This window comes from Acartia tonsa, chromosome 6 (assembly GCF_053477335.1).
Source record: "Acartia tonsa isolate MP-2025a chromosome 6, ASM5347733v1, whole genome shotgun sequence".
In the NCBI taxonomy this organism is placed as follows: Eukaryota; Metazoa; Arthropoda; class Copepoda; order Calanoida; family Acartiidae; genus Acartia; species Acartia tonsa.
The window spans coordinates 33570016-33587176 of record NC_137265.1 but is presented as its reverse complement, the minus strand read 5'-3'; the positions used below and the strand labels follow the sequence as shown (position 1 = coordinate 33587176).

General features: G+C 31.3%; 1 protein-coding gene across 1 annotated transcript; it reads left to right on the top strand.

The window, feature by feature from the left end:
* Positions 1-4825: 4825 nt before the first annotated feature.
* LOC145323344 (uncharacterized) lies at positions 4826-16794 on the top strand. The gene is made up of 13 exons (XM_080165769.1): positions 4826-4905; positions 5809-5852; positions 6187-6308; positions 6853-6883; positions 7980-8087; positions 8634-8744; positions 9433-9481; positions 9940-10012; positions 11295-11343; positions 11744-11805; positions 12212-12296; positions 16001-16101; positions 16518-16794. The coding sequence occupies exons 1-13, from the start codon at positions 4829-4831 to the stop codon at positions 16638-16640; spliced, it is 1035 nt and encodes a 344-aa protein (XP_080021895.1). The 5' UTR covers positions 4826-4828; the 3' UTR covers positions 16641-16794.
* The last annotated feature ends 367 nt before the right edge of the window (positions 16795-17161 follow it).

Sequence of the window (17161 nt, the reverse complement as noted above, 5' to 3'; positions counted from 1 at the left end):
AATAAAAAAAGAAGAAAATTGCCAATATGAACAAAAATAGTGAGATCTTTAATTTGAAACAGTAAAAGTGTCGGACTGATTATGACGTAAAGAAAATTAGCCAATGAGAGGCCACTATAAATCATACCATTGGTCAATAATGGCCTCTCATTGGCTAATTTTTTTAGTTACGTCATAATCAGTCCGACTTTTACTGTGTTCTTTAATTTGACGTCTTACTTTTTGAATTCTGAAAAAATAGATTTTTAAAACCTCGGTTTAATCAAAACTTTGAACATAAATGTATCCTAACAAAGGCATAAAAAATATGGGTTCATATATACCTTCTATTTTTTTTTGTTGCGTTCTAGTACCTTAAAACCCACTTATTTATTTTATTTTTTTTTAAACTTAAATTACTTAGAAAATAAGAGGTCTACAAAAAAACGATTGCATATCTAAATTCTATGGAAAATTTTACATCTTCTACTTACGTAAAACGCTGACTAGCTATTTAAAATAAAAAATTTAAAAAGAAAAGTCCCCTTGATTGTTGCAAAATTGTGTAATTGCAGAATATGTCCTAGAAATCATCATTCGAAAAATCAGATGAATATAATAATATTATCATACAAAAGTTGTTTTCGTAGAAGTTAGAATGAGCATGTTTTTAAACTGTTTTTAACCTATTTTTAAAACATATATCAAAAATATACTATGACACCAGTAGAATTAAACTGCAGAGCCTAAATTTGAATTAAGTCCCCAATAAACTTTTTTGAGGGGATTTAAAAATTAATTTTACTGTTGCTGTGGTCTTTTTTGATCAGAGCAAAAGGTCTTTTTTTATTTGGGTAAAATTCGTAGCTTTTAGAGTGTTTTGCTTCATATATATAGTATTCTGGTATAGAGTAAAATTAGGCCTTTTGAATTCATCTAAATTAATTATTAAAAACTTAATTCTTTACAATATATCAATGAATTAACTTTATCGTGCTTGTTTTCCATCACTTATTTAAAACACAAAAAAATTGGCTGTAAAGGGTTAAATAGTGAAAATGACAACAAATGTTTACGCAATACAACACATTTTTTTTTGTCACATATACAAATATGATAAAATATAAGATAATTCAAACTTATTTTTTTAAATATTTTAAAAAAGCATGTATCTTTTATGTGTATAGTTTTCATTCTTTTCATTTTAATTAAATAAAAATTATTTTACTACATTGGAAATAAGTCACTTTGTGAAAACACTCTTTTTTGAATTGTAAAAAACTGAAATGAAACGAGACTTCTAATTGGTTCAGACTTCAGAATAATATGTTTTATTTTAATGTTAAATTTCTTCTATATAAATTATTGTTTTAGAAAAAAATTATTTGCATCGAACAGAGTAGAGTTTTTATTATTGTATTGATATAATCTGAATCACATCAAATTGTTCTGTAAGAAACAATTTAACCCCAAACTAAAAAATGCTTTTGCTTCCATCAAAATGATCACAGCAACATATAAAATTGATTTTTAAATCCCCCAAAAAAAGTTTATTGGGGACTTAATTCAAATTTGGGCTCTGCAGTCTGATTCTAGTGGTGTCATAGTATATTTTAATATATGATAAAAAAAATAGGTTAAAAACAGTTTAATGGACGATGGCAGCGATAATAGAGTTAATAACGCTTTCCAAATCGTATCTATTCAATATAGAAATCAGCAAGTTGGAAAGTTTGAAATTGGCAATTCTTACATTTATACAAACGAAATGAGCTATAATTTACGGACGGACGGACGGACGGACAGACGGGCCTAACCTAATTTTAGAAGTGGTTCACTTTTAAAAATGCATAAAATTAAACAATGAAAAAGCAACGCATTCATAATTCAACATTATTATAATAAATGATGCATAATATAGATATGCTTACATTATAATACTTGATTATATACATAAAAGCTGCGCTTATAACATTGTTCCTTATGGATCTAGGAATCAGTATTACAAAAATTAGATCAATCAGATTATATAACATAAAACTATGATGTTAAAACGTTAAAAATCAACATAATTAAAAACAGATATTCTGGTAACGAGTATAGAGTTGGTACGGTTTCTAAACTACTACAGGGATCGCCATGCAAAGTTTGAAATCGATAGGACAGTTCTAACATGTATAAATAAACGAAATGAGCTATCCGTTACGGACGGACGTACAGACGGACCTGACATAATTATAGATTCGCTTTTGAAATTCATAAAAATAAAAAAAACATTTATTATTCAACATAATTATAATAAAGGATGCTTAATATACATGTATATGCTTACATTTAAAGACTTGATGATTCGCTCATAATATTGTTCCTGATAACCATGGGAACTAATATTCAAACAAGGATGACAACACAGTTAAAAGCGACGCTCAACAAATAAGACAGACAAACAAACATTGACAATTATAAAGTAACAACACATTCAATATTCAACAATTTAAGTCTAAACAAGAATGACAACATCCATAAATGCGAAGCACTGAAACTGTAGGACAAACGGTCATTAACACTTGTATAGTGTCAGAACTGAATAATCAGGATATAAATGTATAAGAGTTGAAGCAAAAAATTTGTTGAAAAACTGCTTGATACAGGATAATGTTTATGGACATACTTACATTTTTAGGACTTGATTACAAAAATCAGATCAATCAGATGATTAGATCACAAAAAATTTGTTGTTAAAAATGTATAAAAATCAACATGTTTACAATGGACGTACGGACATTTTGGTAATGATTATAGAGTTGCTACGCTTTCTAAATCGTACCTAACTACTAAAGGAATCACCATGCAAAATTTGAAATCGATAGGACAATTCTAACATGCCTAAATTAACGGAAAAAGTTATCCGTTACGGACGTACGGACGGACCGACCCTAATTATAGAAAAGCTTCGCTTTTAAAAATAAGAGCTAGCCGTTACGTACAGACTGGCCCTTCTTATTATAAAATAATATAATATAAAAATGTGTTTATGAAAAAGCTAAAAGATCATCATGTTTTGTGTACACATTAGAATTTCGGTAAATGATTATAAAGTCACTATGCTTATTATCTTTTAATTATACCAAACTGTTATAGGAATCATTATGCCAAGTTTGAAATCAATAAGACACTAGAGATTTACATCACTAAAAAGTCTCTTTTGAGGTTTAAAACAATCATAAGAAAAATTACACGAACTGTTAACAACCAAAAGAAAATCTTCAAAATTTCTAATTTTTATCTAAAATGCTACGTCATGGTGCAAGTAGGAATATAAAAAAGTTCATTTATGACAGAGTTCTAAGGATATTGCATACCAACTGTATAACATTTTAATTTTAAGTGAAAGTCTACTGTTACATTATAACCTCTAATGATTATTGAACCAATTCCGTGAGAAATTATTGTTTACTAAAGTATATATGCGTGGCTTTGACTATTAGACATTAAGATTTTTAGAAAGCAAAGCTTCTCTAAATTAAATTTGTATGTATGCCTGACTGATATACTGACGCAAATTAGTCAAAACTTTTATTCATTGGCGGATTTAAGCAATTAAAAATATAACTAACTTAAATTAAACACAGATTCGGGGATATAGAAATTTTATTTTATTTTGGGAACTATCCAGTTTAAAATGGCAGGAGAAGGGAGGATCGTGGGGCAAACAAATAACGAGGGGATGGTGCCTTTAACTTTACAGTTTGATTTTAATATTTGAATTTTTCCTTTTTTTGCTATTCTAGTTATTGACATAATTGTTCTTGTTTTAAAGTTAGGGAACAAGCAATATGAGAAATCGACAATTAATATAAGCCTTTTATTTCAATAGGTTAGTAAACTTCTTGTTGTCATAAGTAACGTAGCCAAAAAAAATATGCATGGACGTCCAGAAAAAATGCCATAAAAAATAAGAATTAAACTTGATAAAATAAATCACGAAACCTTCTTAAAATACATAATAATGTGCAAATCTAGGTATCTTACTGAATGGGATTAAAATTTATTTGATCCTTAAAAATTTCAGCTGTCTATTTTGAATAGGAGCCGAGAAAATCACGCTTCCCCCATAGCGTTACGAACTGACTGGCTGACTGACTGACTGACGGACTGACTGGCTGACTTACGGACGGACAAACAGACAAAGTAAACTATAGAGTAGCTTCACTAATAATAACACGAAAAAAAAGAAGAAAATATCAAGGAACGCAATATACACTCTCACACAACCATATGATAAGCAATTTTAGGAGAAATTTGAGTGAGTTAAGGCATAAAATTAATAACAATCTACTTTCTCATTTGTAACTTCATATATGATTAGTGTTAGTTGTGAATAAATATTTCAATTGAAATTAAAAATCTAATTTCTTTCCGCAGGATAAAATCCAGTTAACAACAGTTTATTATTTTAACAGGTTTATAATTACAGTGAATGAAATTTTTTTATGGATTTTAGATACTAAAATTTCATGTATAGCATCCTTTTACAGACAACTTTCCACGAATGTTAAAAAATAAATCATAAAATTTATACTAGTTATGATAGACTAGGCTTTCGTCCCCTCAGGGCTACCATAATTAGTTTTAATCTTATCATTTTTGATTTTATTAAAGCTGTCTATAATACGTTGCAATTTATAACTTTTCCAATTTCAGCAAATTGAGTCACTAAAACACTGACTTTTACCATGGATCTAAAGTAGCTACCCTAGTTAATGAGTTGCTACCCTAGATTAACTTATATCTGTTGCAGTAGATATAATAGTTACCATATTAATATAATAATTTTTTCAGAAAAATAATGAAAAGGCAGTTGTTAGAAAGATGTTTCTATTATTCAGCGACAATATTCTTAACTTTGTGTTTGGTTTATAAAAGGTGGAGTAATTTTAAATATGTAATTTTAACAAACACCATCCCCCCCCCCCCCCCACCCATTATCTCCGACCGTGGCTCGACACGTAGCGTATTTGCTCTTTGTCGGAAAGGTGATAGGTTCGAATTTTGGTTTATCACCGCATCATAACTGAAGATGTTAAAAATGGTTCCTACTGATGTTATTCCAGGTTAATAGTTATATTTAGTACAGGTAATGACTTGACCCAAAACAGGTGCAACTCATTACCATGCACTGTAGGGTGTCTCAAAAAGAAGAAAAAAAAATAAGTTCACTATTGTAAATCGTGTCATTGCTCTTTACAAGACCACTGGTACCTTTAAAAATAATCTAAGACTTTTAGTTCAGCATTATATAAATTTCGTTTTTTTACTTCCCCCCTTGGGGGGGTCAAAACTTTGTTGCATCAGAAATATGGCTTCATGGTGCTCAAAAAAGGTCTTGCGGATAGACTCAGTAACTGAAATATCTTGATCCTATCCTGAGAAATAACAAAAACCCAACCATTTTTATGGGTGTTTGGGAATTTTTTTTGAGGTTTTTGAGATTTTCTCAATACTAGGAATAAGATATTTTCAAACGGACTTTGATTCCTAATTCTACTCCTCAAGACCTTTTCTGGTTGCACCATGAAGCCATAGTTCTGATGATATGAATTTTGACCTCCATAAGGGGGGGGGGGGCATTGAAAAAAATTGCAGAAAAAAATTATTTTGCATGGGTCACTTTTTTTTGCATAAATCAACCACATTTTGGCTGGAGGCAAAAATTTCATCGAATTTTTTTTCACGGCGGGACACTTTAATCTATGTATTTCATAAAAAAATAACAGTTATATGAAATCTTTATTTATTTTACCATACAAATGTATATTTGTAATTTAGGGATAATCATCAAAATAGCAGTACATCAGAACCCCGAAAAGAAGGTAAATCTTTATTTACAAGTAGTTTTTTTAACTTTAAATTACACAACAAACATTTTAAAATGACAAAACTGACTAAAATAAGTCGAACACTAAGTTGATTAATTTTTTCTCTAAACATGTTTTATTGTGAGCAAAAAAAAACTAAGAAGTAGATTATAGTGCCTAACAAAAAATGACGTCATACAAAACATATTACCAATGATATTCAAGTATACATTTGAATTGATCAGTGGTAAAATGTATACTTGCCTATCATTGGTTATTTTGTATTGTATGAATTCATATTTTATTAGTCACTATGAGCTGCTTCAAAAACTAATTCTTTGTTTTTTAGATATGCTATTGAATGCCATAAAAACTAACAGGGCCTTCGTATGTAAACAGTCGCTGCCATATTCAAAAGAGATGTTTAAAGTAGATTTCATAATCTGTATGAAGGATCCTTTAAAAGACCCGGTACATTTCATGAAAACAAAGTGTTTCTAATATTTAATTAAGTTAATACTTTAGTGTAAGTGTTTAGCATTAAGGTGTAAAATATTATCTTTGTCTAAGAATGTCAAAATTCATGTTTTACACTTTATTACCTACCAGCGGCTTCACCCCTTAGAAGCCTTTAGAAGCACTTACGATGGGGTGATTTTCCTTGGGAGAAGGACATACCCTCCACTAAAATAGTTATAAACCTTACCGCCGAACCTCATTATTACCTCATGAGGACTTTAATCAATCATCCAATACCCTTGCTCATGTTTACTGGCTAAGACATACCCCCTACTATAACTATTTTTTGTCACATGCCAAACATAGCAGCAGTATCATCCATGTACTATTTTAATGTTTTTAGTATCATGCAATATGGTTTAAAATTGGACCAGACTGCAAGTAGGCACGCTACCATTTTATAATTTTTAATGAACAAAGATGTTGTACAGAAGCTAATATTTATTTAATTGCTGGTAGATTTAAGATCATTTTGTTTTCATGAAATATTGTTCAGATCATATCAGCATTCTTCCACATCAATGGTTGTAAGTAATCTTACCTGATCTGGGATAAATTAAAAATTTACTACCCCCCCCCCCCCCCCCCCCCAACATATTTTCAATATATTTCAAAATAAGGGGAGGGAAGCCGCAGGTTTCCCTTTGCTAAACTAGACACACCCAATCACAGTTTAACATTGAGCCATAACTAAAGACTTTTTAATGGTGCCTACTTCCTGCTGTATCAGGTGCGCGACATTAATAGTAGGGGAAATGCCTCACCTAAAACATCGCAACTTATTACCATGCACAATTAGGATTTCTCAGACAAAGGTCGTGCAATCAAAGAGTTGGTTGTCTGATAGGTGTTACATAACCTAATATCCAGGTGTTTGGACAGAAAGGAGAGATTTGTCTCTCTCTAGTTTTCTGGGTTGTTGGACCTCACGTTGAGTGTCATGTACACTATCCTTAACAGTATGCACAATGATTTCGAAGGTGCTTTGACTTTTGTGTCAGAACCTAAATTGGGACATAGTGCATTTCATCACCATAGGCTAGGTAACTTCATTTCACTTTTCAATAAAATCTAAAATGCAGCGGTTTTTGAGAAAATTAGATTTGAAAATTTTAAGTTAAATTTTCATCCCCTAGGAGTTATCGCATAATCATGACAAGAAAAGCAAAGATTATTTATTTAAAATTTTGAACAACTTTGCTTTTATAAAGTTCTTCATAAAACCGTTCCTGAAGGGAGTTAATTAATGGCCATTTTTATCAGTTGCTTTGATAAGGTCACGGAAATTCAGCCTTAAATAAATCATATAAAAAGATGTTTTATGAAAGACTTTATAAAAGCGAAGTTGTTCAAAATTTTAAATAAATAATCTTTGCTTTTCTTGTCATGATTATGCGATAACTCTTAGAGGATGAAAATTTAACTTAAAATTTTCAAATCTAATTTTCTCAAAAACCGCTGCATTTTAGATTTTATTGAAAAGTGAAATGAAGTTACCTAACCTAGGGTAATGAAATGCACTATGTCCCAATTTAGGTTCTGCCACTAAAGTCAAAGCACCTTCGAAATCATTGTGTATGATGTTCTTATTATGTAACCTCCAATTAATTCTTCTTGTTTCAGATGTGACAACAGGAAAGTTAGGTGTAGGAGTGAGAGATAGATATGAGGAACATATCATTAATGTTTGGCTGACTCTACTTAAAAATTATCCACAAGCAACAGTTTTAGGTAAACTTCCATTTTTTAGCTTTTTTCTATTCCTTTTATTTTACTCATTAGCAGAATAGAGCAAGGTTTTTTCCCCAACTACAGCTTTGATAAAAAAATAAACAAAAAAAAACGGCCTCTATGCCAAAAATAGGAGAAAGCAAGCCCTCTTGGACATCAATGGCCCTGGTCCTTCCAATCAAGAATTAATAAACGTACCAAAATTTTGAATAAAAAAAAACATTTTCACTTTAGGCACCAATATAACTTAAAATCTAATGTTCCTCCCTGCCTTTTAGCAAGGGCTCAGCAGCTGCGCATAAGCCTCAAATTTAAACCCAATGTGTGCAAAAAAATTAAATTCCAAAATGAAGGATTGTCTGTTTAGGAACAGGTGTAGACACATCCGGCTGAATTATAAAGTTATAATATAACGATTTCACTGAGGCACGGATGCCGAGCCCTGCTTTTAGCTATATCTTTAGATAAAACAATATATCTATGAAACATATCAACCTCAAAGTCCAAACAATATAATCTCTATTAATTTTTCATTTATATTTTTAGATTTGGGAAGTAATATTGGCACTTACACTTTGGTAAGCTCAAAAATGGGTAATCAAGTAATATCTGTTGATCCTAGTCCACAAAATCACGCTCTTCTCTTCAATAGTGTAGGTAATGTACAGTCTAGATTAGTTATCTAAAGTGATAAGACAATTGCCAATAAATTGATGTGTACACTAATGATGATACATAAAATTACCTATTCTGTAGGTTTCGATATGTGGTTGAAAATCTTGGACATTCAACCACCTAATCAAAGAAAACATTATTACAAAACTTTGGGGAATAGTTTAATAAACAGCCCATTGTCCCCTTCCTTTCTGAATGTAGATATACCAATTTAGAGGTATGAGAAACAATAATATGAAAGCAAGAAATTCTAAGAGCTCCAGGTCAAAAGTAATGCTCAGGATGTGAGTAGCCAAATGCAGTACTATCATATAATGCATTTTTGGATTTAAACCTGTATTTCAAACAAAGATGACAAAATCCATATGCAGAGAAGCACAAAAAATAAAAACAAAAATTGTGATAAAAATATCAAAAAAAGATTCATCAAAATATAATATTAAGTTACTTATCCTTTCAACTATGGACACTATTGACAAAAATATTCAGTCATCAATCTTGAATAAGACTAATTGTAAGACTTATGGCTTACCCTAATAGATGATACCAAAATGCCTAACATGAGAATTAAAATCTTCCCTTTTGATAGGTAATCTTTGAACCACATATCACTATGAGCACCCTAACTTAATCACTTATAAGCCTTTGAATATAAATTGATTATTTTTAGTCTTGAATGATTTTACTGAAGACGTCACCCAGGTTATGAATCCAATAAGGTTAGTTTTATTATTAGACAATAATGTTTTTTTTTAACAAAGAGGCTATTTTAAAGCTTATCATGTCCGTCCTTTCTTATGTAATGCAGCTATCTCTCTGGTTCAACCTTGTAGAAATGCAATATAAACTTCCAGCCGTAACAAACAACTGAATTAATTCGACATAAAAATGTTTCACGACTTCTACTGATTTTAGGGGCAGTTTTAGAAAATACCAAGGTAGTCCCCACAAAATAGCTGATATTTTGATATAATTAACTTTTTAATTCAGTTTTTGTTATACCTATTCCTTAGAAACTCCTCTTTCTTTATGCTTTTCATCTATTTATCCTCTCTTTCTCTCTCTGAATATTTCAAGTAATGCTTTATTCATTTTTTGTTTCTAATTTATCTTAATACAAAAAAGAACAATATAGATAATCATTATACCAATATAATAGAAATTTGAAATATTTTAGTGATGGTCATTATGAGTATACTGGAGAGGTGAAACATGGATCAATTGAAGATTCGCTTGATTTATATTATGCGGTAAATAATTTTATAAGGGCAGTTTTTTTATTAGGGTATATTTTAACGTCTATTCTTCATTATTTCACTTTTAATAGAGAATTAGCTTACCAGAGGTGGATTCTTAAAAAAAACTTTTGCCTCACTAAAATCAATTTGCCCCACTAAAATTTTAGTGAGGCAAAATTATCCCCTCTAAAATTTTAGCGAGCCTCATTGATTTTAGTGGGGCAAACTGATTTTGGTGAGGCGATTTTTTAAAGAATTCACGTCAGGTTTCGTGATTTTTAGGAATGCATATATTTAGGACTTATTTGAATATCATGTTTTTTTAAAAGCGAAGCTTTTCTATAATTAGGGTTTGTCCGTACGTCCGCAACGAGTAGCTCTTTTCGTTAATTTAAACAGGTTAGCATTTTGATATCGATTTCAAACTTTACATGATGATTCTTATAACAGTTAGGTACGATTAAGAAAGATTAGCAACTCTGTAATCGTCGACAAAAATGCAGATTTTTTTACTTTTTTGACAAAAATTTTTTGCATGTTAAAACTATCTGATTAATCTGATTTTTTAAATACTGATTCATATAATAACAAGGTACAATGTTATAAGCGAAGCATCTATATAATCAAGTCCTAAAAATGTTAGTATGTCCTAAACAGTATCATCAATTTATGCAGTTTTGCCAAAAAAATACTTACATTATTGTTTGTACTTTATTTAAATTCTGCTTATTCAGTACTGACACTCCACAAGTGTTAATGTTCGTTTGTCCTTCCATTTCACAGCGTATTGGACTTATCACACAAAAATAGCATGGTTAATGTTGATCTAGAGTGAATTAGAGTTAAATGGAAGGTAGGGGAAGAACAAGAACTAAGAAAGACAATGGAACAAAAGGACAGACAGACAATAGCTTCGCTACAATTAGAAATGTATAATTATTATTCCATATTCATTCGAAACCTATTTATATCCGGGAGATCAGAACCGGTTCTCATCCATACGAAAAAATTATGTCAGAATCGGATGCTGTGAGTATTGGTGCAAAAAATATGACGTAACAAAAAAAATTAGCCAATGAGAGGCCGTTATTGACCACTGGCGGCAATGGTAGTGGACTCTCATTGGCTAATTTTTTTTGTTACGTCATATTTTTTGCACCAATACTCACAGCATCTCAGAATCGCAATATATCCAGTTTTATATAAAACCTGGTATTAATCATATAATTGTACATTCTATATCCATGGAAAGCTGTTTATAATACGATGCGAGAAATATCTATTATATTTTTAGAATTCTTACAATGGTGTTTTATCTTCAATAACACTTTTTGATTTATTCGGTAAGTAATTCAACTAGTAGCTAGTCAATAATAGTCTTTACTCTTTTTTTTTGAAATATGCACAAACTTTTTCATTTATCCCAGTGCAACGTTTTTTTTGTCTTTTTTTAGCATGTTATCATTTCCTATATTAAAGATTCCTATATTAATTAGGCACACTATTATTAGTGTAACATTTTCATTGTATTGACCTTAAGTTATCTCTTAAGTTGAGTTTCGCTTTTACGGATTATTACATCCTTGGTAGCTGGACAAAGTGTCTCAAAAATCAGCCTTTTGACGTCATAAAAATGAGGTAGATGAGAGGAGAAATGGGAAAGAAAAAGAAAGAGATGGATAATTCCTTATTTTTATGACGTCACAAGGCTGATTTTTTGAGACACTATGTTTTAAATTTAAGATTTGAAACCTGAAGAAGATACCTTCATAATAAAAATTGACGTAGAAGGATTTGAATGTAAAGTAAGTGAAATATTATTTGGAAATTAAAAATAAATAAATAAAGGTTATGTGGAAAATGAAAAATTAATTAGTAATTTATTCATTTTAAAGCTAAAAGTTTTATCAATGTAGTTCGATTTATTTTTTTTTAGTGTCATTTATTTACACAAAATTGCTTTAATAGTTCAAGACTTTTACCAGGATTCTGACGTCGCCTTGTCAACCTTTTGTAATTTTAAAAATCAGCTGTAATTCTTGCCCAAATATTGCAATCCCTCTTTTCAAAAAAAAATATTAAAGCATCCCAACTGATTTAAATTTAAGCCCTACTTTTTATATTTCTAGATTATTTTTGTTTAGAAACATTTAATAACTAAAACCAGAATTATTCAAAGATTAGCATAAAAAATATATCATCATTAAATAGGTACTGACAGAATTTTTAAAGATGGAGACAAAACCTAAATATGTTCCCTATATCCAAATGGAAGTTACTCATCATTGCGGAGCAGGTTATTATTATTATTTAAATTTCATATGATGATTATTTTAACCCTTGTTTATAAAACAAGGATGCTTATGAACACTATTAGCAAAGCAATTAGTGAGAGAAAAGGGACAGGTAAAGGATGGAAAGTGGAATAGAGGGGGAGGGGAAGTTAAGAGAAGTTAATTCTTTACACTTATGACAGTTAGGGAGTTGAATCCATTTTTATAGAAGCAGAAATATTCATAATCTATGATTACGGTTTTGACCCTCTAAAAACCGTAATCTACCATTTCACTTTCCCCTCTCTTGGTGATGATATCATCAACGCTGATATGATTTTTGTAATCTACCATTCCAATTTTCCCTCTAATGGTGATGATATCATCAATGCCGATTCGATTTTTGAAATGTACCATTCCACTTTCAAGAGAGGCGAAACTGGAATGGTGGTTTTACTTTTAAAGGAACCATGCAAGAAATTATACCGCTTTAACTGCTGAAAGACTGCCATAAGTAGACCAAATACCCAAAATTTGAAGCCTCCAGCTCATAGACGTCCAAGGGGGGGGTAATGGGGCGATTACCCCCCCCCCCAAACGATTTTTGGGGGTGCTGTAGGCCCCCAAAAAAATTTTTTCATTTTACCCCCCCCCCATTTAAAATTTACCCCTACCCTGGGGGTGCCGTAGGCACCCCCAACCATTTAGGAGGGGGTATTTACCCCCCCCAAACAATTTTGGGGGGGTAAATACCCCCCCCAAAATAAAAATATTTAATAAAATTTAAATTACCCCCCCAAAAAACTTTACCCCAAGGGTAAATTTTGGGGGGGGTATACTAAATTTACCCCTGCCAACAGATTTCAGGGGGGGAAATTACCCCCCCTCCAAGCAAATTTTACCCCCCAGGGAAAAATTTTTGGGGGGGTACAAAAAATTTGCGGCACGCTTTGCGCGCCATTTTACCCCCAACAAAAACGAATTACCCCCCCCTTCAAAAATTTTTACCCCCCCCAAAATAAAAAGCTTGGACGCCCCTGCTCCAGCTTCAATAACAAAAAAAGTTACAGACATTTCAATATGATTCTTTTAGTACAATGAAAAATTTGAAAGATTTTCATTGTACTAAAAGAAAATTTCAATATTAAATTACGTCATCTGGAAGCAAAATTAAAAGCTTATCTTTGTCAGAAACTTAGACTACCAGTAACTGATAACATTTTTACAATAAAAACACCCCTTTTTAAAGTCAAAATGTCTTTTAAAAATTTGGTTTAAATTATGTTTGAAAGCGTAAAATTATAGAGGGAAAAAATTAAACTAATGTAAGTAATACAGATGCTCTGCTGTGATTGGTTCAGCGGACTTAGCGTAGACTCAGACTTCTGATTGGCTGGAATTCCTAGAGGCTGGCATTCTCACGCTACAGTACTCTCAATACAACGCAAATTAAACTGAATTTTTTTTGATGATTTTGACTATAAAGAAGAGTGTTTTTATTGTAAAAATGTAACTTAACCCATTAGTGCCGAGCGCCACTTTTATGGGCCGATCGAGCTGTAAGTTTCAGGGAAGCTTTATAATGGTCAAAACGGAATTCGTATTTTTTTGTTTTGCTCTAGTGGCGTGCACAGGAAAGTTGCAAAAAAACCCGGTTCGGCTTGGCCATAAATACCAACCAGGCATTAACACCCGTTTTTGGTGCTTTCCCCCAGTTTTAAAACCCGGTTGACCTGTATAAACCCGGTTATTTTGACCAAAAATCGAAAAATGTAATTTTTGAACGCCAAAAGTGAGATGAACACTTTTTAGAACTTTGATACGATCCGTAATTGAAAACTACACAACCTCATGTAATCTAAAGAGCTACAAGTATAATACGAAGCGATTTATTTCAAATTTAGTGTTTCGGCTATAGGTGCCGCCGTTTTCGGGTAAAAAAACCCGTTGCTCGAAGTTTTAAAAGACACACACTACAAAAAAAGAACATATAAAATTTGGGTGTTACATATCAGAAAACGAGCATAAAACTATTGGGTGACACCTATAGAGATTACTAGGGTTATTAGGGTGGCTCAAACCCTTACTAATGACGTAAACTGTTATTTTATTGGTTGAAAAGTTAAAACCGGGTAATAAAAACCGAAACCGAGCCGGGTTTTAAAATTTTCGGGTATTTATGGCCAAGCCGAACCGGGTCATAATAGGGCGTAAAAAAACGATAAAAAAATTATAATTTGAATAAAACGAATTCACAAATAGATGTACTTGTCAATAAACATTAGATTTCACAAAAAAAATCAGCGACTTTACTAAAAAAACAAAAAAGTTAGATGGGGTATTTTGAATTTTCATGATTTTCAAATTTTGTTGAGCTATACCAGCAAACGGAAGTAAGCTAAACTGCCTGCTCCAGGGGGAAATGAAAGTCAGGGTAGTAGAGGGGGGATTCATTCTGAGAATGATGCAATTATGAAGCCGGAAACCGGTTTTTTTTCCATTTTTCGGAACCGGGTTTTAGTGCCCGGTTCGGCACTAATGGGTTAATTACTGGCATCCTAAGTTTCTGCCAAAAATAAGCTTATAATTTTCTTTCTAGGCGACATATTTTAATATTGAAATTTCTATTATTAGCAATGAAAAACTTTCAAAATTTTCATTGTACTAAAAATATAATGTTGTTTTTGAAGCTGGAGGCTTCAAATTTTGGTATTGGGTCTACTCGTGGCAGTCTTTCAGCAGTTAAAGCAGTATATTTCTTGCATGGTTCCTTTAACATCAACATAATTGAAATCATACATACTTTTTTAAAATTATGTTAATCGTAGGAATGTATAAAATACTATTTATAATTAAAAAAATTTTATGTAAAATAAAAATAATAACTAGAATATACCATTACTATTATGTCGATTTAAATAAAGAAATCAATGTTTATAAATACGCTGATATGTAGACATAAATGTACCATTCCAGTTTCGCCTCTATTGAAAGTGGAATGGTAGATTACGTTATTTGGAGGGTCAAAAACGTAATCATAGATTATATTTCTGCTTCTATAAAATTGATTCAACTCCCTAATATAACTGTATAATAAATTTGGGCAAACCATCAGTACAGATTACAGAACGAACAAACAAAGACAGGCATAAACTGATATAGAGTAGCTTTACAACTAAAACTACATTTCTTTGACTTTCAATAGATTTTGCTCTTTCTTTTTTTTTGTAAAATTCTAAAAATTCAGTCTTATTTAAAGAAATATTTTATAAATAAAAAAGAATAGAGATCTTTGAAAATATATTTGAAGAAAACATTTTTGCCCTAAATTATTACTTTTTCATTCTCGAGGCGAAATGTATTATATTTCTGCATCATTTTAAATAGGGAAAGTTAACCAATATTCAAGGGACGTGTTTCTTCAAGGAATTTAGGGATAAAATCTTGAGTATGAATCAAGAATATCCTTTATTTGATGGTCTTGGACTTTGGGTACTAGAACCAGAGCAACTTTTCTTATTATGGTTAATTTCAAAGACTTTGGGTGCTGGCAAAGCTTAAACAAAGCTTACTGAAAATAATCAACACAATAACCAGCAAAGAGTTTGAAGACTATTGAGTTAAAACTCTAAAATTGAATCAATTGGCCATTGTTTCATCCCAATATCCCTGGTTATTTTAAACTTCACGGAATCTAATCGTTTAAATTGTTCTTTTTTTGTTCTAGGTTGGAAAAGTCAATGTTTTCCTACATTTAAAACAGAATTTCTGCCTCTTCTTGAAAAATCTGGCTATACCCCTCATGTTCCATGGCCTATTACTTATGAGGTATTGTTTATTTTAAAGTAAGGCTATCAGAAGCCTAACTACTATATAAACAGGTTTTGTCTGTAAGTTGGTCTGTAGATATACATTATACATAACACAAAATGGCAACAATTTCTTCGCTTGTCCTTTGTAAGTAATTTAAAAAAAAAATTATCACTTCGAAACCGATTAACATCCAGTGGATTAGATCCGGTTCTCAACAATACCGAAAAATCAATTATAGGATCTATTATGTCCAGTTTTCTACAAATACAAAAATCAATCATAATATTCTAACCAGTTTCTAAGCCCGTGACCTCGGCATCTCAGGGTTCAAAAAACTAGTTTCAATGTTTAAAGTGTACATATTCTTATATCTGCGGAAAGTTATCATTATGCAATGCTATAAATAACAATTATCTGATTTTTTATTTCAGGATCTGAAAGCAACCTGTTATTTTGACGTACTGTTCGTACACAAAGATGCCAAACCATTCCCATACAATGATCCTTACCTAGCTAAGACATTCAAATTTAATTCTCATTATGAGGTCATGTAAAAATGTTATTGCTTATTTGTGATCAAACAGTTGTACCCAACAACTGAATTAATTAAAAAAAACATTTTGTAATTTTGGCTAATTTTTTCGTGATTTTGGGGATCAACACATTATTTTAAAGACAATCTTTTAATATGGCCTCCTTTCTTAACCCCTCACTCCCCCCCCCCCCCAAAAAAAAATGTTATTATAGATTTATTTTGTTTGTTGGCTATGCATTATTCCTAGTGATAAAGAAAGTGTTAAAATAGTTTGTTTTTTAAAGTAACGTCTCTACGTCCTGTTCTGCATGCTGGTACACATTTTCAGATTCTTACAATATTATACTTTTTTCTTCCCCTCTTCACTATATTTTACCCCATGTAGTCTTAGCATTAAAGATGTTTCATTTTTATATTTTGATGTTTTCTTTTCTCTTCTAGATTTATCTTAGACATGGATAAGGGATAGGAAACCTGGCCATAAATTAGGTCTCGGCCTGGTTTTGAAAGGGATCATGCAACTTTTACCATTTGCCTAAT